General features: G+C 37.9%; 1 protein-coding gene and 1 pseudogene across 1 annotated transcript; one reads left to right on the plus strand and one right to left on the minus strand.

Moving 5' to 3' along the window:
• Positions 1-9,340: 9,340 nt before the first annotated feature.
• On the minus strand, positions 9,341-11,752 carry LOC121972891 (annotated as a pseudogene).
• Positions 11,753-16,259: 4,507 nt separating this feature from the next.
• On the plus strand, positions 16,260-18,304 carry LOC121972892 (pectinesterase-like). Its single transcript, XM_042524510.1, has 3 exons — positions 16,260-17,272; positions 17,356-17,516; positions 17,610-18,304. Exons 1-3 carry the CDS (start codon positions 16,260-16,262, stop codon positions 18,302-18,304), a joined length of 1,869 nt encoding a protein of 622 aa, XP_042380444.1.
• The last annotated feature ends 1,022 nt before the right edge of the window (positions 18,305-19,326 follow it).

Raw genomic sequence — 19,326 nt, forward strand, 5'->3', positions numbered from 1 at the left:
ACGGCAAACTCAAGGTAATTGGTATAGGTAATATTGAATTAAAATTAGACTTTATAATTACAAATGTCTTACTTGTTGAAAACTTTAAATATAATCTTCTAAGTATAAGTCAATTGTGTGATACTAGGTATAAGGTCAAGTTTCTATCTACAGAATGCTCAATCAAACATCTAGATAATCCTACCATAAGCCTAAAAGGTTTTAGAAAAGACAACATCTATGTCATCAACTTAACCATTTCCTCCATTAAGTGCTATTTAACACAAAAAGAAGAAACTTGGTTATGGCATAGGAGAATGTCTCACACCAACTTTAGAAATATAAGTAAACTAAATGGACTTGTAAAAGGCTTACCGAAGTTACCTAACTTAGATTCAACTATATGTAATGCTTGTCAACAAGGAAAACAAACTAAATCAACCCACAAACAAACAAATCAACCACAAACTAACTCAATCTTAGAACTTCTACATTTAGACCTTTTTGACTCCCATGGAGTCAAATCCATTAATGGAAACTTATATTGTTTAGTAATTATAGACGATTACTCCAGGTTTACTTGGGTAAAATTCTTAAAACATAAAGATGAAACTTTTGAAATTCTTACAAATTTTTGCAAATAGATTGAAAACGAAAAAGATATTAAAATTAAAAGAATTAGGAGTGACAATGGGGGAGAATTTAAAAATCACAACTTTAACAGTTTTTGTCTAGAAAACGGTTACCATCATGAGTTCTCATGCCCTAAAACCCCCCAACAAAATGGAATTGTAGAAAAAAAAAATAGAACCTTACTTAAAGCTTCTAGAACAATGTTAAATGAGTATAACCTACCTAAATACTTTTGGGCAGAAGCCGTTAGTACAGCCTGCTATGTACAGAACAGAACAACAATAAACAAAACTTTCTTCGAAATATTTTATAATAAACAACCAAACATAAAATACTTTAAGGTATTTGGGTGCCCAGTTTTTATCTTAAATACAAGAGAACACTTAGGAAAATTCACCTCTAAAATTGAAAATGGAATTTTTGTAGGATATTCCCTAAATAGTAGAGGCTACAGAATTTATAATAAGGTTACCTTAAAAATTGAAGAAACTACTAATGTAAAATTTAAAGAAACTAAACAAGACATAGAACCTACACAACCACCGGAGTTTGTTCCAGAAATCAACCAAACTCTAAGTCATGAAGAAGAAGAACAACATCAAGAGAATCAACCTCCTAAAACAATAAGGGTAAACCAAAATCATCCAACTGATCAAATAATTGGTGACCCAGACTTAAGAGTTCAAACCAGATCATCTTTTAGAAACCTAAGTCAAATTTCATTAATTTCAAAAATAGAACCTAAAACTGTGGATGAATCCCTACTAGACCCAGATTGGATTATAGCTATGCAAGAAGAACTAGCCCAATTTGAGCGTAATAAGGTCTGGGACCTAGTCCCACCACCTAAGAATAAGAAAATAATAGAAACAAAATGGGTATTCAGAAACAAACTAAGTGAAACTGGGGAAATTACTAGAAATAAGGCTAGGCTGATTGCCAAAGGATTTAGTCAAGTTGAAGGACTTGACTATGACGAAACATATGCCCCAGTAGCCAGATTAGAATCCATTAGAATATTACTAAGTTATGCAGCCCATAAGGGATTTAAACTATACCAAATGGATGTTAAGTCTGCCTTTCTTAATGGACTAATCAGAGAAGAAGTTTATGTAGGTCAGCCTCCTGGTTTTGAAAGCTTAGAACACCCTGATTATGTTTTTAAATTAAAGAAAGCCCTATATGGACTTAAACAAGCACCCAGGGCGTGGTATGAAAGGCTAACATCTTACCTAACATCTAAAGGTTTCAAACAAGGTCAAATTGACCCAACCTTGTTTGTTAAATCATTAAATACAGACATATTTATTGCACAAATATACGTGGATGACATAATATTTGGCTCAACAAATTCAGAATTTTTAGAAGAATTTATTAATCTAATGGAAAAAGAATTTGAAATGAGCTTAGTGGGAAAACTAACCTATTTCTTAGGATTACAAATCAAACAGACAAATGAAGGAAACTATATTTCTCAACATAAATACACCAAAGAATTACTTAAAAAATTCGGAATGGAAAATACAAAAGAAATAAAAACATCGATGGCTGTAAACACAATCTTAGATAGTGACCCAAATGGAAAACCAATTGATTTAAAATATTATAGAAGTGCAATAGGTAGCCTACTGTACTTAACGCAGACCCGATATTTTATTTGCAGTTAGTATGTGTGCTAGATACCAAACTTGTGCTAAGGAATCCCATTTGACACAGGTTAAAAGAATTTTTAGATATCTTAAAGGAACAACAAATGTAGGAATCTGGTATCCTAGGACAAATAATTTTGAACTAATAGGGTATTCTGACTCAGATTATGCTGGATGCAAATTAGACCGCAAAAGCACAAGTGGTGGATGCCAATTATTAGGTGCATCACTTGTTAGCTGGTTTAGTAGAAAGCAACATTGTGTTGCTCTGTCTACAACTGAGTCAGAATACATAGCTATAGGCGAATGTGTTGCACAAATATTATGGATGATGCATACTCTAAAAGATTTCAACTTAAATATCACAAATGTAAAAGTATTAATTGACAATATAAGTTCAATTAACTTAACCAAGAATCCTGTGCATCATTCAAGAACCAAACATATTGAAATTAGACACCACTTCATCAGGGATCATGTTACTAAAGGCGATATTGAACTCAAGTACATTGAGTCCAAATCAAATTTAGCTGACATTTTTACAAAACCTCTCCCTGAAAGTGAATTTAGCAACTTACGACGAAAATTAGGGATGTGCTTAATAGACTAGGATCTTTCAAAAATACTTTCAAAAATGATTTTACCAACTTATAGGCTAAACTTGTTTGTTTTCAAACTTTCCATTTTTAGACTTTCAAAAACAGTTTTGGCCTTAGACTAGTTTTATATCCTTAGAAAGCATGTACCCATAGGACTAGTTTTTGAGCATCTCACCAACACCTTAGGTTTACCTTGCTTGTGTTTGATAAACATAGAAAGGGGTGAGATGCATAGACCAACTGTCTAGACTTAAGATGCTTATTCCAGTGCATCAGCATAAGTCTGGACGTTAAATACAATTCAGATATTAATCAGATTAAAGTTCATCAGTCAAGTCAAACACTGACTGGTTATAATTAACTTAATCTGACTAACCAAGTGAAAGCTACTATCTTCTGATAGTTAGTTAGTACCTAATTGGTTAGACAGCTGGTTAGAGTTAAGTATCAAGTTCAGGGGGAGAATTAACTCAAACTTTGTGTGTTTTAAAAAATACTTTTTAAAACCTAACATATATTTGAACATTGATTTACAAAAAGTTAAAGTTAACTAAGTATTTGAAAAATGTGAAAGTTTAAATTAGCTAATCTTCAAACCTAATTTGAAAAGTTAACTATTTCCAAATTTAGCGTTTATCAAAATAGCCTTCAAAATTAATTTTTGACAAAAAAATTTTTTGAAAAATTACTTAATTTTTTTGGTTTGAAAAATCAAAGTTGAAAATTTACCATTTCAAAACTCAAAGTCAACTTGACAATTTTTTGGTGTTAAAAAATTGTATTTTTAGCTTTCAAATTTTGAACCAAACTTAGTTATCTTTCAAAATTTGATTACCTGTTTCAGTAACTCTTCACTATGATTATTTACCTTTGTTCATTTTTTTGATGAATGCCAAAGGGGGAGGAGGGTTAGGTGGTTAAGTTAGCTGAACCAATTTGAAAATACAAACTAACAAACTTTAAAACCACATAAATGCATGTTGTTTCTTGCATATGTTTTCACTAACTTAACCAGGTTGTCATTCCATCAAAAAGGGGGAGATTGTTGGTGCGGGTAGCACTAACGGTCTAACCCAGGTTTTGATGAATGACAAATAGGTTAAGTTAGTTGTGTTGTTGTCTGACACTTTGATCAAGTGTGCAGGAAAAGTCCAGCTAGGTCGACGGGCTGACCGGATAGCTGGCAAGCAGGTCGACGGGCTGACCGGACGCTTGGCGAGAAGTCCACTAGGTCGACGGGCTGACCGGATAGCTGGCGAGAAGTCCAAGCGGTCGACGGGCTGACCGGACGCTTAGTGAGAAGTCCAGCAGGTCGATGGGCTGACCGGAGGTAAGTCACTGGAGGGGAGTGACTGTGAGGACACGTTCCTGGGAAGGGGACATTAGGCGTCGATCCAGCTTAGATCCATTTCGGATGTCTAAGTCGAGATCGTGACTAGATTCCGATCTCGGAAAGACGGAATCTAAGTCATACTCTTGTTATTTATCTGTTGAACTTTAACTGTGCTGACAATCTGTTTTACAGGATATACATTTGCCTCGGACTAACTTTTTTTTGCAGGAAAAGAGAGTTTCTGGAGAAGAGGGGTCCGGGCGCCCGGAGGTCCGAGCGCCCGGAGGATCCGGGCGCCCGGAGGCGAATTCTATCCAAGCCGAGCCGTCGCCACGTGGAGCATCGCTGGTTAGACTTGCCACGTCGCACCAGGGCGCCCGGAGCAGATATAAAAGAAGCCCCAGGGTAGAGCTTCAATCAATCAATTAAGAACTCTTCTATTGCTTGCTCTGCGACATTCAGTGCGACGCCAACAAAGCTCCGACACTACGCTCCGTTCTTTTCCTTTTTGTCGGTATTTGTTTTCAGTTTTCATTAGCATCTTTTTGTACTTAAATTGTAATTATCCGAATTGCTAGTGAATTGCCCAACGAAAGTACTCAAGGAGTACGGGCCTTCGAGTAGGAGTCGTCACAGGCTCCGAACGAAGTAAAATCATTCTGTGTTCATTTACTTTTTCCGCTACGCTTATACTCGTCTTTTTCGAATCGATATTCACCCCCCCCCCCTTCCCCTCTATCGAATCTAACGGTCCTACAACTACAACTAAGCTTGTTCATATAATTGACTGACTAATTCAAAATTTAATAGATGTAATATGAGATAATAATATCAAACAGTGATTTAATGTTTTTCAAGACAGTTGTATTATTTGAGAGAGAGAGAGAGATATATAGTAGGATGGGATACTTTTTTTAATAAAAATAAATAAAAAAAGAACACGCTCATTTATAAAAATAAGGGTGTTCTTTTGACTTTTACCTATGGAGGGCAATATCAAAAAAAAAAAAAAAAAAAAAATAGTATGCGATTTGATAAGTACCAATCTTCAAATGTGTTCATCGGTAAAATGATAAAAACAAATAAATGAAATTATTAAAGTAAAATATGATATCGTTTATTGTAAATGGTCTACTATCGTCAGTTCAATAATAAAATATAAATAAATAAATCATAAGAAATATTTTATTCTATCATTAATGACTCTTTACATGAAAAAAATTAGGCACCTGAAATATTTTATCTCAAAATTAATTTTTAAATTTATTAGAGTAAATAATCTATGCAAGTACGACAGTGTCAATCCATGGGAAAAATAAAATAAATAAAATGGTATGTGGTTTGATAAATACCAACCCTCAAATCTCAAATGTGTTCATCGGTAAAATGGTAAAAATAAAATAAAATCATTTTTTGTATGGTTTGATAAATACCAATCCTCAGCTGTTCATTGGTAAAATAAAATAATGATGCTGCTGTAGGCTTAACTAGTATGGATTTGAATGCATCCAATACGAAAGATCTTGTCAACCTGATTTCCGTAAGATTCATGCTTGTCTTTGTCGCCGTATGCTCGTCCTTTTTACACTATCTCAAATTAACCAACACCTCTGTCAGCCTTTCTGCTTATTTTTTTCATTTAAAAAAAAATAATGAAATTTCAGTTCAAAATGGAAAAAAAAAATTAAAAAAAGAAGAAATAAATTCTATAATTAATTAACACTTGATACCCTATGCATCAGCATTTGTGTTTTCTTCCCCTAATTTATAAATAAAGATTTAATTTTGTAATTAGATATTTATTAATATTATTTTTAAACCAAAAAAAAACATGATAGTAAGGTACGATGATGCAGAGAAATAACATTAGAGGATAAAGACCTATTTGAATCATAATTATCCATTTACCTACTTTGTATTAGGCGTGGGACAGATTATTACTGTCTTCGATCAAATTACCTCTTTTAAAAAAAATATTAATAAAATATATAAAACACTTTGTCCTCGTTCTAGACTTAAAATGTACCCGCGAGTGAGCAGAACGCCTCCTCGTGCTTTTTAATCGATTCCCACTCAGCCTCCGGCATCAGTAACAACAAAACATGCCGCGGTCCGGCCGCGGCCACCGCGACAAGCTGCTACGACAGGTCATGCTATTCCGCCTGCTGCCTCGGCGGAGGAAGACGGCGGTTGTACGTCTGGGCGGGCGGCGGGGGTGGCAGTGGCGTGGGCGGCGGCTCCTGGCGGGACTCCTGCGGCGGACCAGGCTCCGGTGGCTGGCGGCCAAGTACCGGGAGGCGCTGAAGCGCCTAGCGGAATTTCCGGCTCTGCTGGTGAGGGAACTTCCGGCGGGGGGCATCGCGCCAGTGGAGGCCGCCCAGAGCTCCCGGCTCCTGATGGAGTCCTACTTCGCCGTCCCCTTCTTGCCGGCGGTCGCCATCCATTACTAGCTAGATCATGTTAATCAGTCGCTAGCTTTTTGTCGACTTCGCCGTCGATTGTCGTGCATCGTGTTGCTTTCTCTCTCCGGCGGTGAATCGCGCGCCACGCCTGTCATTAATTAATTAATTAAATCCATACTAGTTAATTAATTAATTAATTAAACAAGATGTTGGAAAATGAAAGTTGATGTTATCTGATCATGCCTAATCAGAAATCAATGATTAATTTTTACTGTTGCGTCTCCTTGAATTACGTGGATCGTAGTCACACGTAATCAGGAATAAATCCAGTATCGATCGAACGTTTCGATCGAACTCGCATGGGAAAGAATATCAACTTTTGAGAAAACTTCTCCAATTGGTTTACACATCGGTTTTATAAAAAAGTTTTATAGATAGCTCCTAACGGATGACGACCGTCATTGTTCTTTAAATTTATAAAATGTAATGTAGATTTGGATAAGCATTGAATGCTCATTATTTAGGGAGTCCTTCCCACCAAGTCTTCTCCCACGACATGGCTTAATTTACAAGGAGTGATAAATTTTATATGGATCACTTTCTTGTCTTCAAAAGAGTAGTCTAGGCAACACACCCAACAAAGGTCTATGCAACCCTTTCAAAGAGTCTTATAACCCACAAACATTAAAGCATATTCTTACTAGATAAGTAGTAACCTCAAGGCCAGAATCAATTGCACTTACCTAAACTATGCCAAATGGTCCTGTTTTGTTTACTCTTTTATTGTTTTGGATTGTCCCTTGGTGATGAATAAATACAACAACACTTTTTTTTTCAAATCCTCAAGAATTGGCATTGAAAATCTCCTCGAAACCTTTCTTTTATAGCTTTCAAGTTAAGACAAATTTTTATTTGACAGTCAATTGATTTTACTTACAACCGTTTGCTCTGTCAAATCTGACCGTTTAAACTTACAAAACGATTCTTTCTTGACCTGTTTGACCACTACCATTTGACTGATAACAAATAGTCGAATAGAAAGTTAATTCACAATTGACATCAGTCGACTAATATCAAACATCGATTGACTAATGTTATCAATCGAATTGAACAATCAATTTTGAAGCTTGTGTACACTGCGACAATGTCCATCAGTCAATTTGATTAAACTCATTAGTCGATGGGTATTGTAACAACAATATAGCAAAACACTGTTCACAATTATGTGGTAGTACTGTAGTAATATTATAGTAGTATTGTAGTAATCATATTTTTTGAGATTTTTACATCCATTAGTTGATCGATACACCATATCAATTGACTAATACTCCTATTTCAATTTTACTAAAACTAAATTCTTTTCTTAACCTACCAGGACTTCTTTTACTTGACATCAACTTTAACCTACCAAGATTTCACGTTGTCTAGCATCCAGTCAATCTAACCTGTCGAGACTTCACGCCTCATGTCAATTCCTTGTTGGACTTCCAACTGCCAGGTGTGCAGTCAACCGTGATCTATATGGGCTTCCCTATTGCTAACTACATGTTGGACTTCCAATAACCAAATGTCTGGTTAACCTTGACTCACTTGGATTTTCTGTCTCATGTCAACTTTATGTTAAACTTCTGATTGTCAAGTGTTTAGTCAACTGTGACTCACTTAAACTTCTCATATCTTATAAAATATTCGATCAATCTTAGTGTACTTGACTTTTCGCTCAACCAACTTAAAATATTGATTAACTGTCAAATATTCAGTTAACGTTGATATACTTGACATATAATTAATAATTGATCAAATATCAAAATTTCAATTCAAAATTAGTCAACCTTGACCTGGTCCGGTAGGTCCATTCTTAATTAAATATTACCTAAGTAATCAAACTTTTTTGATAGCACATGAAGACCCTTTCCATTGAATCAATTCGATAAGTACTGATTGGTTTTTAGCAAAAACACAAAGACTAACCACTTTTCTAAAAGCAATGGTTTCGACCAAAAAAATTGTCTTTCGTAGCACAATTACTATGTAATATAGTCCTTTTCATCGCATATAGCAACATGCTTCAAGACTCATATTAGTATTTGTTCTAATAGGGCAAGTTTATGTTCATTCAAAACAATCATGACCCATCACTACAACAAAAATATTAAAAGATAACGGTTTAAAACCGTTGTAATTGCTAGTGTTGTTAAAAGTGGGGGGCTACGACAACGGTTTTAAACCGTTGTCTTTGAATGAAAAGACAACAGTTTTGCAACGGTTTTAAACCGTTGTCTTTGAATGAAAAGACAACAGTTTAAAACCGTTGTTATTTAGAGCGTTTTTACTGCCAATTATAACCATTTTTGGGGCTACGACAATGGTTTTTAACCGTTGTCTTTGAGTGTGATAGACAACAATAACGATTTTAAACTGTTGTCTTTTAAATTATTATCTTTTAATACCAATATATCATATTTCAATTTAAATATATAATAAATAATCATAATCAAGAAAGAATATTCCCCACATCAATATCATTCAAAATGTTACTTATACAAGAATTACAATCACAAAAGAAAAAATATGTCTCATATTCAAATAAAATTTATCCCAATACAAATAAACAAATAAACTCCATTTGCAACTAATGAACAGTAGCCAAAAGATTAGAAACTTGTGATGGTGGTTCATGTCATGTAGGATTGCACTTAATTATTGTCAACCCAAGTCCCATCACAATCTTCAACTTGTAGGATTTCATTGGAATCCTCTTTCCAGCTTGCTGATTCTTTCATGCCAACTTTTTTCAATATTGTTGATCATTAGTTCCATAATAAATCTAATCTTCCCCATACTAAATCCATCAAAAAGTCCAATCTTTCTACCCCTTTGATAAGGCACTAGGAGATCAACAACCTATTGATATTAAAAGAAATACACTATTATATGTATGAAAAAACTTGTTCTGAAAAAATAATAAACACACATATGTTTTTACAACAGTTACCTGAATAAGTACATCATACAAAAGGTATTAGTTGTGAGATGAGTTACTTGAATGCTTGCATGATTGCACAAGTAGAAGTCAAATTCAGTAGGATGGTCTATCTTAGAATCGACAACAGTCCCTGGAATTTCAAGGATGGAAAGCTCCATTGAGAAAACAAGGTTTAAAAAAAATATACAAACTAGAATTGTCTTGAAAATGATGCATCCATGCTATTAACTAAACTAACTAGGCAATATGTTTCCACTCTTATCAACAAATTGGAGGTCACCGTGATTGTTAGCAAACAATATAGTGTGATGACGTTTTTGGACCACCACAAAAGTCACTGGAGGTTGATAGTTTGGTTCTAGAGAGGCACAGGCTTGAAACACAAATGGAATGTTGAGTACAAAGACACCGAAACAAGAATCGTAGTATAAATTCTTGGAAAGTTTACTTTTCTGAACGCATCTAGTTCATATAGTAGAACTTGATAGAATTGACCCTCACTCACTCCATCCCTGAATGTACAACTTGCTATATTAATCTAAATAATCAAGTATTTTTTAAGTTTTCCAAAGATTCATACCTGTAGAATATAATCCGTTGAGGCTTTTATCTAGTAGCCTTTTTGAAGGAAATAAGTAGCTCCCTAGATATTGCATGGTAGATGTTCTACTTAGGCAGGTAAATTGGAAAAGAAAACCATCATTCTATTTAAAACTGATTTTAGATTGTATTTCATACTTTATCATGTCACCAGTAAGAGTTCCTTGCTGAGAATCTTACCAGACCTTAAACATATCTTGAATTAATTCTTGACGGGCCTAAGCACAGACCAATCCAGCATATTTTGTCACCTCGAGCCAGTCTTAAGACGCAACAACCTGACAAACCAAAGATAATCAAGATAGTAAGGATACATCAAGGCAACTATACATAGAGCAAGAAATGAAGATTGACAAAATTACTTACAACTGCGACAGAAGGGCTAGAATCTTCCCCAGGATGAGGATGTGTTATGTCAACACCAAATATTATAGTTGGTTGGTCGCTAACAAGAGGAATGCGACTTGACAATGCATTGACAAGAATTGTGTCCCTTCCTCCAACCTATGAATCAAGCCTTAGTAACACAAAGCAGAACAAGAAAAATAGATCCACCTTCCACGTACTCACCTTTCCATTGATCTAGAGGCCAACATTGGCAAGGTACTGTTTACTCATCCTGAAAACATGCTTTGTCAACAACATTATGAAACTAAACCAAGGCAGTCTCACATATCTACTTTTGATCACCTGTAATAACTATGACATATAATAATAAAGCGAACAAGGAAAGGGAAAAAATTAAAGCTAAAAGGTTCAGCCAATTGATATTTGTCGACAAGCAAAAATATCAAGTTGTGCACGACACTTTGCTGTGAGACAACAAAGAAGTAAACAGAAATTATATATGTAGACAGTTTCTCTAATTTAATCCTAGACCACTAAAAGAAGTACACAAAATTATATACGTAGTCGAATGAACAAGTCATGTTCTTGCATTAAAGAAAATGTTATCTTTCACATAATCAAATAAAACAGAAGCAATGTGTTGACGATTGTTGCTCGCGAAACTTAGAAGCAAGGAAAGGCCTAGTCAAAAGAGAGCAAGGAGTCATGATCATAGAGCACCGAACCAGACGAAAGCTTATTGTGCGCATTCTGAAATGCATTTGATATCTTAGGTAGTTCAACCTAGCGGACTGTTCTAGCAGCATTTTCCATTCGCTCGAAAGGATCCTCTATCTGTAAAGTTGAAAGATCATCAACTAGCTATAGACTGCAAGTAATCATTCCAAGAAATTTCAGCAGAAACATAAATAATCTTACAATCAGGGGCAGCGATCTACAAAAACGATGGCTTTTTTGTCGTCCTTCATATGTCGAGATGCTATAATCTGACCCAGAAGTTCTAATATCTGCAAACTGCACATACAAATTAAATCTTGATCAATATCCCAACAGACTCTTTCTATCATAGCCTACTTTATATAAATTCAAGATAAGAAAATCGAGACTTGCTCAGTCTAAAACACTAAATGTTGTACAATTAGGTAACTAGCCATGAATCTAAAAGATCGCACCTTGTCGAAAAAGGACAGCAAAAGTTGAGCAAGAGAGCTTTGGTTTATCATTCTGCTAGATCTGAACCTCTGTATATTTATGGAACACACATCCTCAAAAGGACTCCTAGAGAAGTTACTCCATCCTGCAGCAACAAACAGTAGAAAATACACATACACTAAGGAAAGGCCTATATCATAATTATAGACATGCAGGCATGCAAAAAAGACGTAAGAAATAAAGATATTTCAAGGCTCTAGAAGATATATACCTCGATCAAAAATTCTTTCTTCATTAATTATTGCTCGCAGTGATGGGAAAATTGGTGGTTCGCAGGTCTGCTAAAGAAAAAGTAAAACAACACGAAGGATTCTAGAAAAGAATTTGATAGTTGATATTGCATCAAGAAATGAGCAAAAAAGAATCACAAACTCACAACTTTAACCTGAAAATGGAAGATAACCAACAAACAAAGGGCATAGGAACTTAAACTCCCAGACTTTAGATCATTAATATCTTGTGCTTTAGCCCACTCCTTCAGCTGAGAAAAGGAATGGGATAACATCACAAAGGAATCTAATAACACTTTAAAAAAATGCTTACAACAAATGTTGACCACTAAAACCATGTCACGGAAACGGTCATCTATTTCAGATAGCCATTTAAGAACGTTGGACTTCATTACACCAAGATGATTATTAATGGAGACATCAAAAGAAATATTATGCTGCATGCTAATGTATTTAAGCAGAGGAACTCTTGCATTTGGAATGTACTCAACAGAACTAGCAAGACCTGAAACAAAGATAGGAAATAGAAATCACTCACATTTTTATCGTCTTTTGAAGATTCCAGATAGATAATATAGATAGTATTAAAATTTTTCTATTTGGAGATTTTGTTGTGCCTTTTTAAAATTTCAAAATAGGTCGACAATTGTTTAAAGTATACCACCATATAAATAATGAGTTATTACAATTGTATAAATTATTTCTTTGTGGGAATCTAGCTTTGTATGTTTTTCATTTAGTATCATATACAAGAAGAATCAACAATGTCGTGTTCATTACCTTACTCGACAGATTGGAGATATTGTGACTAATTTGAAAATCAGTAGAGAGGTCATAATAGATTTTAGCAGACACCTAGATTATGAATGATAGATATTGCATTTCGTTCTCTTAAGCATTTGGGCGAACAATTGGTCTACACACAACAATCATCATCAGTCAATTAAACTTCCTGAGTTGGTTCTCCAGAAAGTTAGGAAATACTAAATATTTCATTCTTCAAAAAACATAACCATGATTCGTTTATCCAAATTCAATAGTTTTGGAGATCATAAAAATAGATAACTGCAAACAGACAAGGAAAAAAAAAGCACGGACCTGAAATAGGGATGACGTTGAAGGATTGTTAGAGGACTTTCAACAAGTCCTCGGTGACGTTGAAGGTAAAGGCACCTCCATCCTCCAAGTTGAGCACTTTGACAACCCCATCTTCTAACAGCAACGCATAGCGTCGGGATCGGACACCTAGGCCCATCGGATTGACATCAAATTTAGACTAAAATAGAAATGCCTACCTTGTCATTATGCATTTTCATGTGGGTTCTTAGCTTGCCTTCGTTTATATATCGCTTTCCACATTCCAGGTTGGGACAAACATGATAGTTCTCCACTAAATGTGTTTTCATATGTGCTCTTAAGTTAAAATCCAATGAGAAGGCCTGCATTCAAATCATTAGAACATGTTAGAACCCTTGAAAATAGTAAAGCACTACAAAGAAAATATTCTGAATGAAATAAGATGGAAAAATATTACAAGACTATACAGTTTTAGAGGTCAAACTTAACATAATCAATACTACTTAGATGTGCTAGAGATTGAGTGTAGGGCAATCACCTTGCCACAACCTTCACGAGGGCATATGAAATCCCTCTCCCCTGTATGAATAAGATAATGCCTTTTTAACTTTGAACTGTCTAAAAAATTTTGCGATAGACAGGATTACCTTAGAAAGGAAAGAAGCACAAGAAAATAACATCTACCAGAAATAACTTATGAAATACAACTGAAACATAATAGTCAACAGATAAGAAGACTTCTCAGGATCAGACAAGATCAAAGAATAATATAAAATTATAACAAACAGCAATATGACTACCATGCTTCCAAGGGATATAGTCGCTTGTATCAGTATCGCCATGCGTCACATAAGTACTAATTACAAATAAATATTCTGCAAGAAAAAAAAAAGAGACTAACCAAAACTATTGATAGCATTTGCAGCACTGAAACTACGAGAGGAAAAGTAATTTCTGGTCTCATAACTGAAATAAGCAACACAATGAATAGAGGACGCAACCAAATTACCACAGTAAAAAAGGAACCAAGTAGGATGAATTCATGGTTAAGACTAACAGATGTGTAATCAATCAAATAGATTTGAGAGACTATAATAGCCAGCTTCCACACCCATAAACCATAAAAAGGGCAGACGGTCCAAGAAACTTCTGCTAATGCGGGACCCCAAAGGCTCTATTGTACGCATTACCCTGCTCACACCCATCGGAGCTCCCCATCGGAGCCGAAGTAGGAGAGGTTGGCATCAGGAAGATTGTCTCCAACGGAGATGGTGGTTGCGACGGCAAGGGCGGAGGCGGAAGAGGCGGGGGAAGAGGGAGGACCTACGAGTGTGCAGTCAGAGGTGTAGAGTGGTAGTGGAAACGGAGCGGTGGAAGCGGGCGGCAGAAGGGAGGAGGCGCGGCAAAGAAGGGGCGACGGGTTTAGGGCTTGGAGAGGAAAGGAGAAGGGGCGACGGGTGGGCTTGCCGCTAAGGTCTGTGGGTTAGCTGAAGGGAGGTCAGGCGACCTATTTTCGGTGGTTCGCCAGTGTGAAGAGATCGTAGGTTGGATCGAGAAGGTAAAGGGATGGAATACGGCGGCAAAAAATTTTGGGGAGAGGGAAAGAAAAAACGCCGCGATAAAAAATTACGAAGGAGAAAAAGCGGCGAAAGAAAAAAAATAACGGCATTCAACAACACTTAATAGACAACAGTTTTTAAAAACCGTTGTCGTAATCCCAAAAAAAAATGTACATAGACAACAGTTTTAAAAAGCTGTTGTCATAGTCCCAAAAAAACATAAATAGACAACGGTTTTTAAAAATCGTTGTCATAGGCCAAAAAAATTACTAAAAGACAACGATTTTTATTAAAACCGTTGTTAAAAGTCAAAAAGATAACGATTTGGTAAAAAATCGTTGTCGTTTTAGTGTTGTTGAATAATGTTTTTCTTGTAGTGCATGGTAAGAATATCAACTTGAGAAAATGTCTCAAATTAGTTTACACTAGTGAGGGCTTATCGGGGAATCATTCTAGCAATGCTCCGCCGCTTAAGGTATGAAACAAGCCGAGTTTAGGATGGTCAAGAATATTTGATAAGGTAATCGAATCAAATCGAGTCGAGTTTAAATGAACTGAGCTTTTGAAATGATTATTTGAACTTGACTTGTTTTTTTTTATGAGCTTGAACTTATTTGAAGCTTGGCTTGAGCTTAGTTCGTTTAGATATTATTGAACTTTCAATTCAAATTTGTCTTGAGCTTGGTTCGAGCTTGGTTCATTTAGATGTTATCGAGCTCTCAATTCAAGCTCGTTTGATTATTTGAAACTTTTACTTGTCTGATTGATTATTGAACTTTATAATTCAAACTTATTTGCTTATTTTTTTATTTATTTAGCATAGTGATAAGAGTTTTATTAATGAACATAGTTTGTGAACAATGTTCACAAATGTTATTCATGAATACTATTCATGAATGTTGTTCACGAACATTAACGAACCGAACATATATGTGTTTAAACTTGTTTGTTTAATTTAATAAGTTGTTAAAACTTATTTATTTAATTGATCTTGTGTATATTGAACGAATATAAATAAATTCTTATCAAGTTGAACACTAAACTTATTCACGAGTGTTTAGTTTATTTACCGCCCTAAAGGTATCATGTGTATTAGAGAAAAAAATAAAGCTATAAAAATATAGAAGGAAAATTAGAAGGGCTGGTGTTTCATATCATTGACCGAATCAATCATTTTGATCATATCATAAAATTAATATATTATTCTCAAAATCATTAGAATCACAAGTCCATATAAGATTTACGATGTAGATTTGCATGCTATTAATTTGGCGCGAGAGGAGGAAGAATGGAGGACGGACATTCGTTGACCCGGGCAAAGAGATGGAACGTGGAAAGTCAACGCCTTGGCGCCCCCTCAAACCTCTCCCTGCCTTCCTTTCTCGAGCCATGGCCGCGACATATACTCTTTTTCCCTCGGCCTCCTCCTCCTCCTCTCCATCACCGCTTACCTAAACTTCTGCACCTTCTCCCCTCCGCCTTCCCTCCCTCGCAAAGTGGCGGAGGAAGAGGCTGAGGCAGAAGCAGAACCAGAGGAAGGCGAAGGCCAGCAAACAGCTCAAGGAGAGGAGAAAAATAAAATTTAAAAAAAAAAAGGCAAAAATTTTGATTCAACGGTTTGATCCCACACCGCCACCGCCGCCGGAGCTACAATGTCGGCCTTCCAAGACTTCAGCTACCTATCCGAGCGCCGCCGCGCCGAGCGAGCGCAACGCCGCAAACGCATGATGATTGCTGCCGGTTCCGTCTCTGTGATCCTCGTCGTCGCTGTTTGCGCGGCAGCTGCCGTTGTCTATAACTCCAAGTCCACCACCTCCACCGCCACCACCACTGCCAATTCCGCTTCTCCTTCCTCCTCCTCTTCCTCCCATAAATCCTCCTCCTCTTCCTCGTCCTCGTCCTCGTCCTCCTCCTCCTCCAACTCCACCAAGGGGTTTCAAGTTTCCAACGCCGTTCAAGTCCTCTGCTCGCCGACTGACAACCACACTGTCTGCGAATCCACCCTGAAAAACGTAGTGAACTCTACGTCTACCCCTAAAGACCTGGTCCGTGCCGCCGTAGCCGTCATTGTCGACGAGGTCGGCAAGGCATTCGCGCACTCCGACGCGATCGGGACGGCAGACCCGGCAGTAAAGAGCGCTGTAGAGGTCTGCCAAAAGCTACATAAGTACGAGGTGGCTGAGCTCAACAACACACTGAATACCATTGACGCGCACCACCTGAACCAACTCCCGGAGCAGGTGCACGAGCTCAAGAACTGGCTTAGCGCAGCCGCCACTTACCAAGAGACCTGCATCGATGGCTTCCCTGACGGAGAGCAAAAGGACAAGATGAAGGTCGCGATGACCACCGCCAAGCAGCTCACCAGCAACGCTTTGGCCATCATCGGCAGCTTGTCCTCGTTCCTTTCGCTAATCAAAATCAGCGGCGGGAGCGGCGGCCGACGTCTCCTCGCCAAGGACCAACGAATGATTGCAGATCACTCAAAGGCAATCGGGGAGGATGGTTTTCCCAATTGGCTTCGTGACGGTGACGACAGACGGTTTCTCCTCGGCCGCGCAGCCAAGCAGTTGACCCCTAACGTGACGGTGGCTAAGGACGGTAGCGGAGACTTTAAGAGCATCTCTGAGGCGCTTGCTAAAATACCAAGCTCTTACAATGACCGGTAGCTTCATCTCATCACTATCTCTCTTTCTCTCTCCCCCTACTAATTAGAGATCGGTAATGTGTTCTTGGAAATCAATGAAGGTATGTGATCTACGTGAAGGAAGGCGTGTACGAGGAGCAGGTGGTGGTGGACATGAACATGATCAACGTCACCATGTACGGTGATGGCTCAAGGAAGAGCGTCATCACCGGAAGCAAGAACTTCGTCGACGGCACCAAGACTTTTGAAACCGCCACTTTTGGTAAGCGCCCGTTCAGAAATAGAGCTCGAGTTTTTGGTTAAAAGAATTAGAGCTCATGATGAATTGAATTATGGTGGTGGGACTATAATTAAGCGGCGATCGGGGACGGATTCATTGCGATAGCGATCGGATTTCAGAACACAGCGGGGGCAGCGAAGCACCAGGCGGTGGCGCTCCGGGTTCAGTCGGACCGCGCCATCTTCCTCAACTGCCGCATGGAGGCGTACCAGGACACGCTCTATGCTCACACCCACCGTCAGTTCTACCGCGGCTGCCTCATCCTCGGCACCGTCGACTTCATCTTCGGCAACGCCGCCGCCATCTTCCAAAATTGCATCTTCAGCGTGCGCCGCCCCCTCGACAACCAACAGAACATCGTGCTGGCGCAGGGGCGCACCGGCAGCCACGAGGCCACGGGTTTCGTGGTCCACAACACCCGGTTCACCGCCGAGCCTGACCTCATGGAGACGGCCGGCAAGATCCCCAGCTACATCGGCCGCCCCTGGAAGGAGTTCTCCCATACCGTGGTCATGGAGTCTGACATCGGAGACTTCATCAGCCCCGACGGGTACATGCCGTGGGACGGCGACTTCGCCCTCAAGACACTTTCCTACACGGAGTACGGGAACAAGGGAGGAAGTGCCGACACCTCGAAGCGCGTCAAATGGTCGGGCTTCAAGGTGATCGGTCGGAACGACGCAATGGCCTTCACCCCAACGACCTTCATACAGGGAGATGATTGGATCCCCAAAACCGGCACGCCGGTGCGCTTAGGCCTCTTTGATTGATCAGCTGCTATGTCATCTGCGGATGTCCATGCCGGCCAACGAAATCGATTGCCTGCATATGTATATGTATATATATATTATATATATATATATACAAATTCATTGTGTGTGAGAAGTTTATTTTTTGTTGTTTTTTTGTTTGTTTGTTTTTGTTTTTTTTTTTTGTTTTGTTTTTGAAGAGAATTGATGGAGGGGTGATTGATTCTTGATGCAGGGAGATATGCAAGAAAAAAAATAAAATAAAAGGTTTCAAATTGTCTAGTATATTATACACTTATTTAACGGTGTCTGTTTATCTTCTTATCCAGCGGCAAAAATCTGAAGGTATCCGTTATTATCACTTTGGCCTTTTTTTTTTTAAGTTATTGTTGTAACAACTTACGAACTATCGACTTATCAAAATCACTTGCAAAAAATCATTTCAAGCTTAATCAAATCCACTATTACAGTCATAGTTGTTGTGAATGTAATTATAATTACAGTATCTATGCTTATAATTGCTACGACATTATAACATAACAATTGTAAAAACGTTCACATCTTTCCCGTTGCCAATTTTCACGAAATAATCACGTGCGTCCAAATCAAAAGAAATATCCGAACCACTTTGCATGCGTCCATCTCCAAGTTCGAAGGCCAGCACGCACAACGGTGAAGTGAACCTTTCAAAACCCAGAAACGAACAAAATCTAACCTCCAACACCACCCTAGATCCCAACGCATCGGCTGTGTTTGTTCCTGAAGGTCTATACGACGTCATGACAGCTCCTGAACATAAACGTCCTGCGCGACCACAGATATCCTAGCATCCTTCCCGACTAACTCCCGATGACAAACGTCCCGCCTGATCACGGACGTCAGCTCCCTAATACAAACATCCCAACCGACCACAGATGCCAAGCAAAGCTCCCTTAAAACAAAAGCGAGAAATAACATTCGAAGGCGTGAAGGGAAAGGAGGGGTATAACAAGAACGAGATGTGTTTTTTAAATTTTGAAACTATAATTACTAAAATAAAATAC

Source organism: Zingiber officinale, chromosome 4A (genome assembly GCF_018446385.1).
Source record: "Zingiber officinale cultivar Zhangliang chromosome 4A, Zo_v1.1, whole genome shotgun sequence".
In the NCBI taxonomy this organism is placed as follows: domain Eukaryota; kingdom Viridiplantae; phylum Streptophyta; class Magnoliopsida; order Zingiberales; family Zingiberaceae; genus Zingiber; species Zingiber officinale.

Excerpts from the sequence above, each read along its gene's own strand:
- LOC121972892 (XM_042524510.1), top strand. The coding sequence starts at position 16,260 with ATGTCGGCCTTCCAAGACTTCAGCTACCTATCCGAGCGCCGCCGCGCC. Across the intron at positions 17,273-17,355 it reads CCAAGCTCTTACAATGACCG|GTATGTGATCTACGTGAAGG; the intron begins GTAGCTTCATCT and ends AAATCAATGAAG. Across the intron at positions 17,517-17,609 it reads TTTTGAAACCGCCACTTTTG|CGGCGATCGGGGACGGATTC; the intron begins GTAAGCGCCCGT and ends ACTATAATTAAG.